The sequence below is a fragment of the Salmo trutta genome, chromosome 12 (genome assembly GCF_901001165.1).
Source record: "Salmo trutta chromosome 12, fSalTru1.1, whole genome shotgun sequence".
NCBI classification, from domain to species: Eukaryota; Metazoa; Chordata; class Actinopteri; order Salmoniformes; family Salmonidae; genus Salmo; species Salmo trutta.
Genome location: NC_042968.1, coordinates 21,327,862 through 21,344,324, shown reverse-complemented (window position 1 = coordinate 21,344,324; position 16,463 = coordinate 21,327,862). Strand labels below are relative to the sequence as shown.

Here is a 16,463-nt window from a genome sequence, read left to right as displayed (position 1 = left end):
GAGAACGTTGAGGAGCGTGGTCCCCAAACAGCAGGAGAACGTTGAGGAGCGTGGTCCCCAAACAGCAGGAGAACGTTGAGGAGCGTGGTCCCCAAACAGCAGGAGAACGTTGAGGAGCGTGGTCCCCAAACAGCAGGAGAACGTTGAGGAGCGTGGTCTCCAAACAGCAGGAGAACGTTGAGGAGCGTGGTCCCCAAACAGCAGGAGAACGTTGAGGAGCGTGGTCCCCAAACAGCAGGAGAACGTTGAGGAGCGTGGTCCCCAAACAGCAGGAGAACGTTGAGGAGCGTGGTCCCCAAACAGCAGGAGAACGTTGAGGAGCGTGGTCCCCAAACAGCAGGAGAACGTTGAGGAGCGTGGTCCCCAAACAGCAGGAGAACGTTGAGGAGCGTGGTCCCCAAACAGCAGGAGAACGTTGAGGAGCGTGGTCCCCAAACAGCAGGAGAACGTTGAGGAGCGTGGTCCCCAAACAGCAGGAGAACGTTGAGGAGCGTGGTCTCCAAACAGCAGGAGAACGTTGAGGAGCGTGGTCCCCAAACAGCAGGAGAACATTGAGGAGCGTGGTCTCCAAACAGCAGGAGAACGTTGAGGAGCGTGGTCCCCAAACAGCAGGAGAACATTGAGGAGCGTGGTCCCCAAACAGCAGGAGAACATTGAGGAGCGTGGTCCCCAAACAGCAGGAGAACGTTGAGGAGCGTGGTCCCCAAACAGCAGGAGAACGTTGAGGAGCGTGGTCCCCAAACAGCAGGAGAACATTGAGGAGCGTGGTCCCCAAACAGCAGGAGAACGTTGAGGAGCGTGGTCCCCAAAAAGTGGATGACATTTCTCAAGTCGGCTGAGGTCTGATTCTCCACTCTATCGTTTCTTAGGAACTGTGCAACATGCGAGAGGGCTGCCCAGTCCCACATGAAAAACATTTCCTGAGGTGTAACATCTATTCTGTCAGTAAATAGAAAGGCTACACAACATTGTTAATAATAAAACCTGTAGGATTCTATTCCATGGTCTTACCAGGGAGGAAGACTCATACTAGTTATCTGTAGTTGGATAGGTGTGTTGTTCATACTAGTTATCTGTAGTTGGATAGGTGTGTTGTTCATACTAGTTATCTGTAGTTGGATAGGTGTGTTGTTCATACTAGTTATCTGTAGTTGGATAGGTGTGTTGTTCATACTAGTTATCTGTAGTTGGATAGGTGTGTTGTTCATACTAGTTATCTGTAGTTGGATAGGTGTGTTGTTCATACTAGTTATCTGTAGTTGGATACGTGTGTTGTTCATACTAGTTATCTGTAGTTGGATAGGTGTGTTGTTCATACTAGTTATCTGTAGTTGGATAGGTGTGTTGTTCATACTAGTTATCTGTAGTTGGATACGTGTGTTGTTCATACTAGTTATCTGTAGTTGGATAGGTGTGTTGTTCATACTAGTTATCTGTAGTTGGATAGGTGTGTTGTTCATACTAGTTATCTGTAGTTGGATAGGTGTGTTGTTCATACTAGTTATCTGTAGTTGGATACGTGTGTTGTTCATACTAGTTATCTGTAGTTGGATAGGTGTGTTGTTCATACTAGTTATCTGTAGTTGGATAGGTGTGTTGTTCATACTAGTTATCTGTAGTTGGATAGGTGTGTTGTTCATACTAGTTATCTGTAGTTGGATAGGTGTGTTGTTCATACTAGTTATCTGTAGTTGGATAGGTGTGTTGTTCATACTAGTTATCTGTAGTTGGATAGGTGTGTTGTTCATACTAGTTATCTGTAGTTGGATAGGTGTGTTGTTCATACTAGTTATCTGTAGTTGGATAGGTGTGTTGTTCATACTAGTTATCTGTAGTTGGATAGGTGTGTTGTTCATACTGTACATAGTTATTTGGACATAGACTGAAGCCAAAACTTTTCATTTGGCTCTATACTCAAGCATTTTGGATTTGATATCAAATGTTTTCTATGAGGTGACAGTACAGAATGTCACCTTTTATTTGAGGATATTTTCATACATATCTGTTTTACCGTTTATAAATGAAAGCACTTTACGTATCTAGTCCCCCCATTTGAATGCGTCATAAGTATTCTGAGAAATTCACTTATAGTGTATTCAATTTAGTCAAGTTAAGTATTTGGTCCCATATTCCTAGCACGCAATGACTACATCAAGCTTGTGACTCTACAAACTTGTTTCAGTTTTTCCCTGAAACTCAAAAGCACTCATTACGTTTTGAATGGCTAGCATGACAGGAAAATGATCCAGTTCACACACTTATCTAGAGAACATCCCTGGTCATCCCTACTGCCTCTGATCTGGTGGACTCACTAAACAGAGAACATCCCTGGTCATCCCTACTGCCTCTGATCTGGTGGACTCACTAAACAGAGAACATCCCTGGTCATCCCTACTGCCTCTGATCTGGTGGACTCACTAAACAGAGAACATCCCTGGTCATCCCTACTGCCTCTGATCTGGTGGACTCACTAAACAGAGAACATCCCTGGTCATCCCTACTGCCTCTGATCTGGTGGACTCACTAAACAGAGAACATCCCTGGTCATCCCTACTGCCTCTGATCTGGTAGACTCACTAAACAGAGAACATCCCTGGTCATCCCTACTGCCTCTGATCTGGTGGACTCACTAAACAGAGAACATCCCTGGTCATCCCTACTGCCTCTGATCTGGTGGACTCACTAAACAGAGAACATCCCTGGTCATCCCTACTGCCTCTGATCTGGTGGACTCACTAAACAGAGAACATCCCTGGTCATCCCTACTGCCTCTGATCTGGTGGACTCACTAAACAGAGAACATCCCTGGTCATCCCTACTGCCTCTGATCTGGTGGACTCACTAAACAGAGAACATCCCTGGTCATCCCTACTGCCTCTGATCTGGTGGACTCACTAAACAGAGAACATCCCTGGTCATCCCTACTGCCTCTGATCTGGTGGACTCACTAAACAGAGAACATCCCTGGTCATCCCTACTGCCTCTGATCTGGTGGACTCACTAAACAGAGAGCATCCCTGGTCATCCCTATTGCCTCTGATCTGGTGGACTCACTAAACACAAATGCTTCATTTGTAAATTATGTCTGTGTTGGAGTGTGCCCCTGGCTATCCATAAATTAATAAAAACAAATCGTGCCATCTGGTTTGTTTAATATAGGGAATTTGAAATGATTTACACTTTTACTTTCAATACCTAAGTATATTTTAGCAATTACATTTACTTTTGATACTTAACTATATTTAAAACCAAATACTTTTAGACTTTTACTCAAGAAGAATTTTATTGGGTGACTCACTTTTACTTGAGTAATTTTCTATTAAGGTATCTTTACTTTTACTTACTGACAGGGACATCATGTCAAAGGAGCGGTCCTTAGTAAAACATTTATCCAGCTGGACTGCTTCATGGCACAGACATGGCAAAGCAATCGCTGAACTTATCTAGAGTAGGCAGATCTAAATATACTGAACAAATATTTTACGCAACATGCAACAACTTCAACGTTTTTACTGAGTTACAGTTCATATAAGGAGATAAGTCAATTGAAATACATTAATTAGGCCCTAATCTATGGATTTCACATGATTGGGCAGGGGTGCCGCCATGGGTGGTCCTTGGAGGGCATAGGCCCACCCACTTGGCAGCCAGGCCCAGCCAACCAGAATGATTTTTTTTCACACAAAGGGGCTTTATTACAGACAGAAATACTTCATTCACAATTTGTTTTATTTCTATCTGTTTTATTATACTTTCGTTGTGTGCTAGATCATATGGGATGAAGTGTTTTTTTTCCTCAGACATAAATAAACAATTCCAGGTGAAAGCCAAAGGTCATAGCTAGATTAATAAAATATTGCCTCTTGCTAGATTCATGACTACAGCCATAGCGAAACAGTGCAAAATGTCTGTCAGATCAACTTTAATAAACTTAACTGGAAAAGCTGATATGCTTCAGTTTTCTGCCATATGACTGGTTTCACATTTTGTTTCCAGCGATTATAAGGTAAAATAGATCTAAAACAATTGTAATTTCTAACTACAATCCCATCATCCAAACGGCTTACTCATTTACCGAGCTCTTATCAATTTGTAAATTGCAGTGCATGGAGGATGGGATTATTTCTATTGGAAACCGACAGGTTCCTCGGCCTTATTAGTTTTATCACGCGTAATGGGGGTAGAATTAGGAGGTAATTAAGTTAAACAACAGTGTAGAATACAGCATATCTGTAGACATACCTCCACCACACCTTTTCTTTAATCGCCACCCCAAACAAATAGCACTATGATTAGCATGCTATTCTCAAGCTTAAATTCAAGGTCAGAATACACATAAAGAGTGTACATGCTAACTGTCTTATGTATCCAGAGGGGCATACATGTAGAAATTAGGGTTATGAGGTGTCCCCTGACCTTTGATTTCCCAATGTAGGGGATGTACTTTGTCACAACACACACTTAGCAAAAATATATACATATTTAATTACACATACTGAAACATTACATGTTATAACATGTTGCTTCTTTGATTTCCCAATGTAGGCCTGCCCCCCTCCATCCATAAGATCATGTTGTTCCTCTTCCTCAAACTAAACTTACCGGTCTATTCAGAATCATACAGGGCTACAAACCTGATACACAAGGTATCTATCTCTAAACCATCACTGCTACCTCTACTAAGCATGACATTTATACAAATATTTTAAAAGGCATCAACTCAGATTTTGGGGGGAAAAATCTAACCATACATGGATCAGCCAGACCAAAGCTGGGTGTTTCCTCCAGGGAGTCCATGACCTGTTGAAGAGGACTGACGAAGCTTCAACTAGAAACAAATCCAATGAGATAACACATTGTACTAAGGAATCAGATAGTTGGGGCATGACAACTTCAGATAAGTGCTCCCACTTCATAAGAACTGCTGGTCAGCTCTGTCTTCACTAGGACCAGACATATGGCCCTATAAAATCTGTTTTACTTTTTGCCTGATTCCATTAGATTTTTTCAAAATTTCCATTTTGTTTTCCAGGTTTCCTGTGTTTTCACTCCAAAAACTAACACTTTTTAACTAGAAAAGTCCACAAGAATGCTTAAACCACATCAGAATAATTATTTTAGAAATGTACTCTTCAGAAAGTTGCAGGAAATACAAATCAGTGATGGATTCTGTTCATGCCTTATGATAAACTTGGGCTAATTAATGTTCAATAAGATTCCCTACTAAGTTCAATGCATTTTAGAATGTTGTTGAATTCTGTTTTAATGTCTGGATTCCATGATTCCGTCCGCATTCTCCGTATTGCAGATTTTATTTTACTTTGCAGCTGGTGCAAATGCTTAGTAAAGCTGGGCCTAAGTCTGCTACATCTTGCTTAGGAGAAGGAGAGGCTGCGGCGCAGGTCTAGTCCGTAAATACAGATCAGTGGTGGTCCTGGGCTTTGCCCCCACTGGCGCCGGGCTGCAGGTTGGAGCGCAGCTTGTACATGCAGTTGAGAGTGTCCAGCAGGAAGGACCGTGTCGTGTTGATCTCCATCAGAGTCAGGTTGTCCAGCTGGAGAGGGAAAGAGAGGAGAATGTAAATAAGGGAAGAAATAATGTTTCTACACAAAGTTCATAGACAGATGCATTCATCTAACTATACTTTACTTCTATCATCTTATTAATGCCACGTCTATCATGCTGCCTTGTTGACAATATGACCCGGTGGCGCTGACTACTGTTCCATTTGAGCAGGTTGGTCCGCCCTCGTCAGTTTTGCCGGTCAAATGACGGGCCATAACCCGGTGCCCCCCGGTTCTAATCGAACTTCCTCAGTGATTGATTGATACCTTGGCGTGTGCTTCCTGCTGGCTGATGAAGCTGTCAGCAGAGAGGCGGAGCTTGGCGATGCGCGTGTCCCAAATGTCCTTCACCAGTGTGCGGATCTCATCTGCTTTGGGAATGTTATCAGATGCACTGCAGAGAAGCAGGGATATATGACAACACAACAATTAGGAGCCACCTTCCAATTCCAGTCAAATTATAAATCAATAGCTATATCCAAACTAAGACTATATATCCAAGATTAAAGTTAGGAAGTGTAGGATGATACTGACTGGTTGAGCAGCAGCTTGGTCAGCTCCATGTAGTATGGACTGGGGACAGGGGTGAATGTGTCTTCCTTCCTCTCTAGCTCTCTTATCTCCTCCAGTTTCTCTGCACACAGATGAAAAATGAAAGAAGTTCAGCTCTGACAATGGTTTAAGTAGAGGTACCATCTTTGTTGAGAATATATTAACATACATAATTTATACATATTGATATTTAACCAGGACTATGATAAACCCTCAGAGACACCTGTCTCCTTAACTTACCTACATCCATCCACTCTGGTGGCACTATCCTGCATTTCTGCCTCTGTTTCAGATTGAGGGCCAGCCACACAGGCACGTCGACAGGTAGCCCTGGGTTAAAAGGACCAAGATCGCCCTGGAGACAGAAATCCACTTCTAAGTCATACAGAAAGTAAACAAACTTACAGTATCCGTAACGCGTTAGCTAGTTAGCCATGTGCCATCCCCATGGATCTGGCAGAAAGACATGGGAGTCTGGAGTGTAGCTAGCTAGTTAGATGGCTAGTAAATTACTGTGGACTGTATTAATGTAGCTAGCTAGTAGTTATTAATTAGTTAGTTATTAAACAACATCCTTGATCAGGCCAGGAAAATAGCCTAGCTAGCTAGCAAGCTAGGCTAACGTCGTAACTAAACAAGAAACTGGTTAGCCATACTAAAAACGTTAACCAACTCACCCCGATCAAGTAGATTTTGTCAAGACTGAAATTGGGGATAATCTTCACTACCTCCTTCTCGGCAAGGAATTCGACCTCAGAAGGGTCCATTATAACCTTACTTTTATCGTTTTACGTGTAACGTTATCTCCGCAGCAACAGTGCCTATAGTATCGATGTTTTCGCAAGTTCCCGCGAAATATTCAGAGTAGTGTCACTTCAAACGCGGAAGTCCCGCCTCCTCTCCAAATCAGTCAATTGCATACAATCGTCACTGGGTGGCAGTATTTACCCACACTAGAGGCACAGACGCACAACATGGCCAGAGACGGGTCGAGAAAGACCTGCAGATAGAAACACTTCATGTAGCCACCTCAAATAATTGAATGGGTTTAATAAACAATATGGGGTCGATTCCGACCCGAGTTAAGCGTGCGTAAATGGAATGTAGGCTAATTCCCTTTTTATGCACTTTTCTATCTATGTGTATGCTGACCTTGATTCTATTCGTTCCTGCTGGAGAGCTAAGAAATGAAGGTGTGGCGGAGATATGTCCAAAAAGACTGAACAGTGTTCAATACGAATGGGGTAATTAACAATGGGATTTAAAAGTGTTTTCTAAAGTTGATTATTATAATTATTATATTATTCATATTGTTATTACTAGTATTATTAATAGTACCATTAAAAATAATGTTTTGTTATTTATAATTGTTATTTCCATGATAACTATTTAGTAATCATTATTTTTAATGCTGTTAACAATAATGTCAATGTTATAATCAGGCTGACTATCTCTCGTTCAGGCAAATGAGAAATAAGTGCACTCAGGCTATCAGGAAGGCCAAAGTTAGTTACTTTAAGGAGCAGTTCTCTCTGTGGGTCTAACCCCAAGAAGTTCTGGAAAATGGTTAAAGACCTGGAGAATAAACCTTCCTTCTCACAGCTGCACATGTCCCTTAATGTTGATGATGTGGTTGTTACTGACAAGAAGAGCGTCTGCTAAATGACGTAAATGTAAAAATGTAAAAAGAAGCACATGACTGAGCTCTTTAATCAACACTTCATTAAGTCAGGATTCCTATTTGACTCAGCCATGCCTCCTTGCCCGTCCAACATTTCCTCATCTCCCACCCCTTATAATACGACTATCCCCGATGCTTCTCCCTCTTTTTCCCCTGCCCGCCTCATAGTTTCTCCCTGCAGGCAGTCACTGAGTCCGAGGTGCTAAAGGAGCTCCTGAAACTTGACCCCAAAAAAACATCTGGGTCAGATGGTTTAGACCCTTTCTTCTTTAAGGTTGCTGCCCCTATCATCGCCAAGCCTATCTCCGACCTTTTTACCCTGTCTCTCCTTTCTGGGGAGGTTCCCATTGCTTGGAACGCAGCCATGGTTCGTCCTTTATTTAAAGGGGGAGATCAAGCTGATCCTAATTGTTATAGGCCTATTTCTATTTTGCCCTGTTTATCAAAAGTGTTAGGAAAACTTGTCAATAATCAAATGACTGGCTTTCTTGATGTCTATAGTATTCTCTATGGTATGCAAACTGGTTTACGCTCAGGTTATGGATGTGTCACTGCCACCTTAAAGGTCCTTAATGGTGTCACCATTGCCCTTGATTCTAAGAAATGTTGTGCTGCTATTTTTATTGACTTGGCCAACGCTTTTGATACGGTAGACCATTCAATTTTTGTGTCCCAGCTAAGAAGTATTGGTGTCTCTGAGGGGTCTTTGGCCTGGTTTGCTAATTACCTCATTCAAAGAGCGCAGTGTATAAATTCAGAACATCTGCTGTCTTAGCCATTGCCTGTCACCAAGGGAGTTCCCCAAGGCGCGATCCTAGGCCCCACACTCTTCTCAATTTACATCAACAACATAGCTCAGGCAGTAAGAAGCTCTCTCATCCATTTATATGCAGATGATACAGTCTTATACTCAGCTGGCCCCTCCCCGGATTTTGTGTTAAATGCTCTACAACAAATCGTTCTTTCTGTCCAACAAGCTTTCTCTACCCTTAACCTTGTTCTGAACACCTCCAAAACAAAGGTAATGTGGTTTGGTAAGAAGAATGCCCCTCTTCCCACATGTGTTATTACTACCTCTGAGGGTTTAGAGCTTGAGGTAGCCATCTCATACAAGTACTTGGGAGTATGGCTAGATGGTACACTGTCCTTCTCTCAGCACATATCAAAGCTGCAGGTTAAAGTTAAATCTAGACTTGGTTTCCTCTATTGTAATTGCTCCTCTTTCACTCCAGCTGCCAAACTAACCCTGATTGAGATGACCATCCTACCCATGCTAGATTACGGAGACATAATTTATAGATCGGCAGCTAAGGGTGCTCTCGAGCGGCTAGATTTTCTCTACCATTCGGCCATCAGATTTTCCTGCCAATACTCCTTATAGGACACATCACTGCACTCTATACTCCTCTGTAAACTGGTCACCTCTGTATACCCGTGTAAACTGGTCATCTCTGTATACCCGTCGCAAGACCCACTGGTTGATGCTTATTTATAAAACCCTCTTAGGTCTCACTCCCCCCTATCTGAGATATCTACAGCAGCCCTCATCCTCCACATACAACACCCGTTCTGCCTGTCAAATCCTATTAAAGGTCCCCAAAGCACACACATCCCTGGGTCGCTCCTCTTTTCAGTTTGCTGCAGCTAGCGACTGGAACGAGCTGCAACAAACACTCAAACTGGACAGTTTTATCTCAATCTCTTCATTCAAAGACTCAATCATGTCAGTTGTGGGGGCTTTGCGTGATGTATTGTTGTCTTTACCTTCTTGCCCTTTGTGATGTTTGTGCCCAATAATGTTTGTACCATGTTTTGTGCTGCTACCATGTTGTGTTGCTACCATGTTGTTGTCATGTTGTGTTGCTACCATGCTGTGTTGTCATGTGTTGCTGCCTTGCTATGTTGTTGTCTTAGGTCTCTCTTTATGTAGTGTTGTGTTCTCTCTTGTCGTGATGTGTGTTTTGTCCTATATTTATATTTTATTTATTTATTTTTAATCCCAGCCACTGTCCCCGCAGGAGGCTTTTTGCCGTTTCCTAGTGGAAAAAGCATCTACTTCATATTTTCCCCATAAAAATAACAGCATTCTCCATGCACTGTAATTCATCAACTGAAAAGAGCTATTGATCAGATCTGGGTAGACATAGCAATTTTTGTATATAATTTTCCCTTATGATCCTTGGAGACTAATGTGAAACCAGTCAAGTGGAAGCAAACAGAAAATCATATAAACACGAACCGTTAAATAGGCTACAAATAGCTGTGCCGTTATTCAGAATTGTAATTGTGTGCCCTCACAATTTAAGTGGATGAAATTTGGAGACCCAAGCTATAGGCTTTCTGTAGGGCTGAGCCTGCCGAGTTGATGTATACGCTTCAGAATGTTTTAATTATAAACCCGGAGTTTTCGGCATTTTATTTTACAATTTGTATCATGTTAAATATTAGCCACTATCAGGACCCACCATCAGTAATACCCAAATACATTTACAACTGTCACTTTAGTGTTCATTTTCTTCAATTTGTAGCTGATATCATTCCATTCCATTGACCTTTCTTTCCTGTCACGCCTGTGTAGCTGTTCCTGAGGGTCGCTAGCATTAGTGGATCATGTAAGGGTAACGTTGTGCAGTAGTGTGGGACATGTAGCCTATTAGAATAATTATGGAACTCAGACCACACATACCCATTATCATACAGTTCCATGATTTGTGAGGATTAGGGTAGATTAACAGGACTGTTGTTCAACACTTATTGTCTGCTTTTTTCCACCTTCCAATATTTAGTGGTTTAAACTCGAATTTGACAACTTTCAGGATGAAACAAACCACTATTTTCGATTCATCCATATATTTTGTGCATAAAGGCTCTCCAAACCTGTTTTATTAATGATTCATATATACTTTCCTAACCATAAAATCTACCAGTTGGTGCTGAAACAGAGACGAAAATATTCATATATTTACATCTTTCTTTCATTGATCCCTGTATTCTGAGCCCCTTCTCTCTATGTTTCCTAGTCTGTCTACAACATTCTAATTAAAGGTACACCATATTTAAAGGGATGGCTTAAGATAAATGCACTATAAATCCTATTGAATGAAAACTCCAGAAGAAAATCTGTTGGCCAAATGTATTCAGCACATGCAAGGGAACCACCTCAAATGTTCTACTGCTTGAGCTCCTGTTCATCTTATAGAATATTATCTCAAAGTATTGTGGAGCTCCTGCACCTAAATGTACACAGTAATGGCACCCAAAATGAGTACGGACACCTATTTCAGTCCAAGCACTGGGTAAGTCTGATTACTAACTACTGAGAAGTGCTTAGGAAAGGTGTGTGTAAGAAAGGTGTACATTTCCTGTTGGAATGGGGCCCTATGGTAGTAGTTCCATCATATTCTCAAGTTATGGAAAGTTCTTCGGGGTATGTGCTCTTTCAGGAATCAGTTTTTCACCATACCATTTGTCATGGCCCCTTACTTCGACCAGAGATTGTTTAGAATGAACTTTTTGATACCGTTTCAGTTTCTTCTTGTCTTGATGGACCCTCATAGATTGGAACATATTTTCCAGCCTCCCGAGTGGTGCAGCGGTCTAAGGCACTGCATTGCAGTGCTTGAGGCGTCACTACAGACCCGGGTTTGATCCCGGGCTGTGTCACAACCGGCCATGACCGGGAATCCCATAGGGTGACGCACAATTTGCCCAGCATCGTCCGGGTTAGGGGAGGGTTTGGCTGGGGGGGGCTTTACTTGGCTCATTACGCTCTAGCAACTCCTTGTGGCGGGAAGGGCGCCTGCAGGCTGACTTCAGTCGTCAGTTAAACGGTGTTTCCTCCGACACATTGGTGCAGCTGGCTTCCAGGTTAAGTGGACGGGTGTTAAGAAGCACGGTTTGGCGGGTCATGTTTCGAAAGACGCATAACTTGACCTTTGCCTCTCCCGAGCCCGTTGGGGAGTTGCAGCAATGAGACAAGGTCTAAAAAGGGAGGGGGGAAAATAAATGAAAATGGAAAGTATTTTCCATTCATATCCACTGTATGCTGTTTCAACCCAAAGTGATGGAACACTGCATCCTAAATGTAACACTCAGCTCATTCAGATCTATGGATCCTTCAAGTGTGTTGGGCAGCGCTAGAGTAAGGGAGTGATTTTAGAAAAAGGCATTAAAAACATGCACAATATCTGAAAAGTTACATTTTATTTGTACATTCTGTCGAAACATTTTTTTTTACAAAATGTGTTTATTTAGACGTATCTTAATCCAACCTGAAATATATAATTAATGAATCAATAATAATAACATGGATATGCTTTAATTCCGAGTGACTTACAGTTTATTACCTATCCAATAGCATAATTTATTTCAGCAATTAAAGTAAAGAATAATCAGATCATCTTTTAACAAATAAATACTAAGCTCTCTCTTATAAGAAAAACAGGAGGGAAAACAGTTATCTGAGAATATAAACATTAAGACTTAATAGGTAGTGAAATAAAACAACATATCTCGTTGATTACAATTCTGTAATATTTCAATAAGTCACATCTCAGAACAATAATTTATAATGTCTAGCATCTTTGTAACTACTATTTCCGAAGAACCTAAAGTATTCAATAAGTCAAAATAAATGATATTCATGTTTCCCTACCATTCAGAATTACACATACATCTTCATTAACTATTAGCATACAAAAACCATGAGAAAGAAAATGAACACGTTGCATTGAATGACACCAAGGTCTTGATCCTCCCTACTACGGGATCAAAGATCCCAATGGTACCTGTGTCCTGCTTGCCCATGAAACTAAACTGGCCAATGCTCCGAAAGCTCTCTTCCCTGTGAGAGCAATTCACTAGGAACAAAGACTTAGCATTCCTGCGCTACAGTAGTATTAGCACGTCCAACGCCGTTTTGGCTGCAATGTCTTTGTCTAGTGCAGTGCAGTGCAGTCACTCGACTGGAAGGCTTAGCACAGGTGCAGGACAGACTTGTTGATCTCAGGGTTGGTCCAGTCATTCCTGAGGTCGTCTAGGTGATTGTCGAAGTCAATCAGGCTCTCGTAGGACCTGCCCTCCAGCAGAGCCGACGTGATCTTCTGAGCCTCACACCAGTCCTCAAAGCAGTCCCTGGAACACACACAAACCAACCAACACTCCAGAACCTCAGCTCCACCTTCGAGAATCACAAATCAAATCAAATCGCATTTGTCACAAGCGGCAAAAATAACTGGTGTAGACTTCACCGTGAAATGCTTGCTTACGAGCCCTTCCCAACAATGCAGAGTTTAAAAATAAAATAGTAACACGAGGAATAAATTAAAATACACAAGAATGGAGATATATACAGGGAGTATCAGTACCAGATCAATGTGGAGCTATATACAGGGAGTATCAGTACCAGATCAATGTGGAGCTATATACAGGGAGTATCAGTACCAGATCAATGTGGAGCTATATACAGGGAGTACCAGTACCAGATCAATGTGGAGCTATATACAGGGAGTACCAGTACCAGATCAATGTGGAGCTATATACAGGGAGTACCAGTACCAGATCAATGTGGAGCTATATACAGGGAGTACCAGTACCAGATCAATGTGGAGCTATATACAGGGAGTACCAGTACCAGATCAATGTGGAGCTATATACAGGGAGTATCAGTACCAGATCAATGTGAGGCTATATACAGGGAGTATCAGTACCAGATCAATGTGAGGCTATATACAGGGAGTATCAGTACCAGATCAATGTGAGGCTATATACAGGGAGTATCAGTACCAGATCAATGTGAGGCTATATACAGGGAGTATCAGTACCAGATCAATGTGAGGCTATATACAGGGAGTACCAGTACCAGATCAATGTGAGGCTATATACAGGGAGTACCAGTACCAGATCAATGTGGAGCTATATACAGGGAGTACCAGTACCAGATCAATGTGGAGCTATATACAGGGAGTACCAGTACCAGATCAATGTGGAGCTATATACAGGAAGTACCAGATCAATGTGGAGCTATATACAGGGAGTACCAGTACCAGATCAATGTGGAGTTATATACAGGGAGTACCAGTACCAGATCAATGTGGAGCTATATACAGGGAGTACCAGTACCAGATCAATGTGGAGCTATATACAGGGAGTACCAGTACCAGATCAATGTGGAGCTATATACAGGGAGTATCAGTACCAGATCAATGTGGAGCTATATACAGGGAGTACCAGTACCAGATCAATGTGGAGCTATATACAGGGGGTACCAGTACCAGATCAATGTGGAGCTATATACAGGGGGTACCAGTACCAGATCAATGTGGAGCTATATACAGGGGGTACCAGTACCAGATCAATGTGGAGCTATATACAGGGAGTACCAGTACCAGATCAATGTGCAGAGGTACGAGGTATTTGAGGTAGATATGTACATGAAGGCAGGGTAAAGTGACTAGGCATCAGGATAGACAATAATAGTAAAATAAATATCTACCACACTAGGTTCTATTTCACTAACAGATATTGGCATAGTATACCATGTAGTCCCAAATATTTCTCTTTGGACAGGAATAAGACACCCATCAAGAAATGTTGCTTCCACAAGTCTAAAACTGCTGCAGTGTTGCAATGCGGTATGGAAGGCTGACCATAAAATTACATATTAGAACTCATTTTTGATCCAATCAGTAATTTTATAGGATCTCTGAGAGGTCGACAGCCTGTGTATATGGTATAGCTGTTAAGACTGTCAAATGTCTGCACATCCAAATCTTTTTGGATAAATGGCTGTTCAGTAGCTGTGATATATCTAGCCCACATTACATATTAGGTCAGCTCAGGAACACTTACGCATTACAGTCCCTGCATTTCCACTTGTTTTCATGGTGGTCATAGATGGCTAATATGGGCTCATAGCAGCCCATGGTGAATCTGGTGCTGTCCACCTGAGGAACACAACATTATTAGAAATACAGTGGTCAGTGTAGGTCTTATGTGTGAATTCAGTAATGTGGCAGTTCTGATACTGGACAGCTAATAGAGGATTACCATAATCATTGCTGCTTCGCTGAAGTTCTCTGCAATCCTGGCCCCAACTTTTTCAGCAACCTGGTTAGGTCTGTGGGAGTCAAAAGAAGACAGAGTACATTGTGTATCATATCAACACAACTCTCCACAGAGCATGAAAGGGATCCTGTATCAAACTCTTGTTACCTGAAGTCCTTTGTGCGCTCGTTGGCTTGGTAATACCCAGCTATGACATATTTGTTCTCTTTACACCACGTGTCAATCTGGAAGTTGGAAAATAAAAAAATGATTAGCTTGTTTGACTAGCTGACTAAACTCAACACCACTGTGAAGGAAGTTTCTGATAACTTGTCCATTGGTGGAGTTTATCAGAAACTTCCTTCACTATGATGTTGAGTTTAGCTTGACGCGTCAGCAGGACTGCTAGCTGGTAATGCACTTCTACTTCAACAGGCCCAGTAACTTGCAGTGGTGAACATGCAGTGGAGTAACATCAACATTTTTGAAACATGACACGGGAATAGAAGATAAAGACGATCAATTCACTCACCAATGTAAGTGCCACTTCCAGCATAGGTGCCAATGCAAGTGTGCCGTGGAATAGTGGTATACAATCCACACAGAGGATTGGAGTGGAGTGGCTGTCTTTCTTCTTCTCCTTCTGTTTCTCAGCAACCAGTAATCCGTTCACGGCGCAATGAGGATATTTAGCAGCATGCAAAAGCATCTTGCAATAAGCCTGAGTTGTCAATTTAATACTCATTCTTATTTCGAGATAAACACTAAACTACCTAATTGTACAAGGATGGTCTGGAGACTGCTAGCTTGACAGCTAGCCAACGGATATCATACCCGATACCAGAGAGACAGTGACAGCTCTGCCAGGTTGACTACGGTAATCGAGTCTCTTATAACTAGCTACCTACATAAAAGGTCACTTTTCGTGAATGTTACAGTGCATTAATGCTGTATGTTGGTCACGACGGTAACGTTATATCCTACTACAAATTCACTCTGCTTAGCTTCTCTCTGGTGGTTTGCACCGGTACTATACTATACCACACACACACACACACACACACCGCTGTGAAACAGGCAAGAATAACTAAGTACTTCTGGGTCACGGATATTTGGAATCCTTCAGAATAAAAATCCAGCCCTGTATACTTTGTAAATTAATAACTAGGGCGAAAATTATGGAAAATGTGCACAATTATCGATATATTGTATACTACTTATCATACAAATAATAATTCAAAGTAATTATATAAGACATTATGTCATTTATTTGTTATGTTGTTTTTTTTAAGCTTAAATGGTCATCAATGTTTTTTTTGTGTGTACTCATTTATTGCACCTTACAAAATTATTTGTACGTTGTGTCACAGTAAAAGGGGGTCCACTCTACTCAGGAGCACTTCTTGTTTCCAAATCCACAGAGTTTACACCCAGAGGAGTGTCGCTGTTCATTTGGCGGCACTTAAAGAGTGGCCCGTCATCTTAAATACATTTTCTGCCAGTCAATTCACGTGACTAGCAGGAGACCTTTTGCCTTTTGGTAGGCCGTAAATTGTGAATAATAATTTGTTCTTAACTGACTTGCCTAGTTAAATAAAAGGTTAAATAAAATATTTTTTAAT

At 41.7% G+C, this 16,463-nt stretch overlaps 2 protein-coding genes across 2 annotated transcripts; both read right to left on the bottom strand.

Annotated features, from left to right (window-relative positions):
- Positions 1-4,461: 4,461 nt before the first annotated feature.
- Positions 4,462-6,980, bottom strand: LOC115203172 (DNA replication complex GINS protein PSF2). Its single transcript, XM_029767600.1, has 5 exons — positions 6,794-6,980; positions 6,357-6,471; positions 6,099-6,198; positions 5,832-5,958; positions 4,462-5,554 (listed from the first exon to the last, which is right to left on the bottom strand). The coding sequence occupies exons 1-5, from the start codon at positions 6,881-6,883 to the stop codon at positions 5,423-5,425; spliced, it is 564 nt and encodes a 187-aa protein (XP_029623460.1). The 5' UTR covers positions 6,884-6,980; the 3' UTR covers positions 4,462-5,422.
- A 5,003-nt stretch (positions 6,981-11,983) lies between these two features.
- On the bottom strand, positions 11,984-15,919 carry LOC115203169 (ER membrane protein complex subunit 8). The gene is made up of 5 exons (XM_029767597.1): positions 15,374-15,919; positions 15,010-15,086; positions 14,845-14,914; positions 14,647-14,741; positions 11,984-12,930 (listed from the first exon to the last, which is right to left on the bottom strand). Exons 1-5 carry the CDS (start codon positions 15,584-15,586, stop codon positions 12,771-12,773), a joined length of 615 nt encoding a protein of 204 aa, XP_029623457.1. The 5' UTR covers positions 15,587-15,919; the 3' UTR covers positions 11,984-12,770.
- Positions 15,920-16,463: the final 544 nt, after the last annotated feature.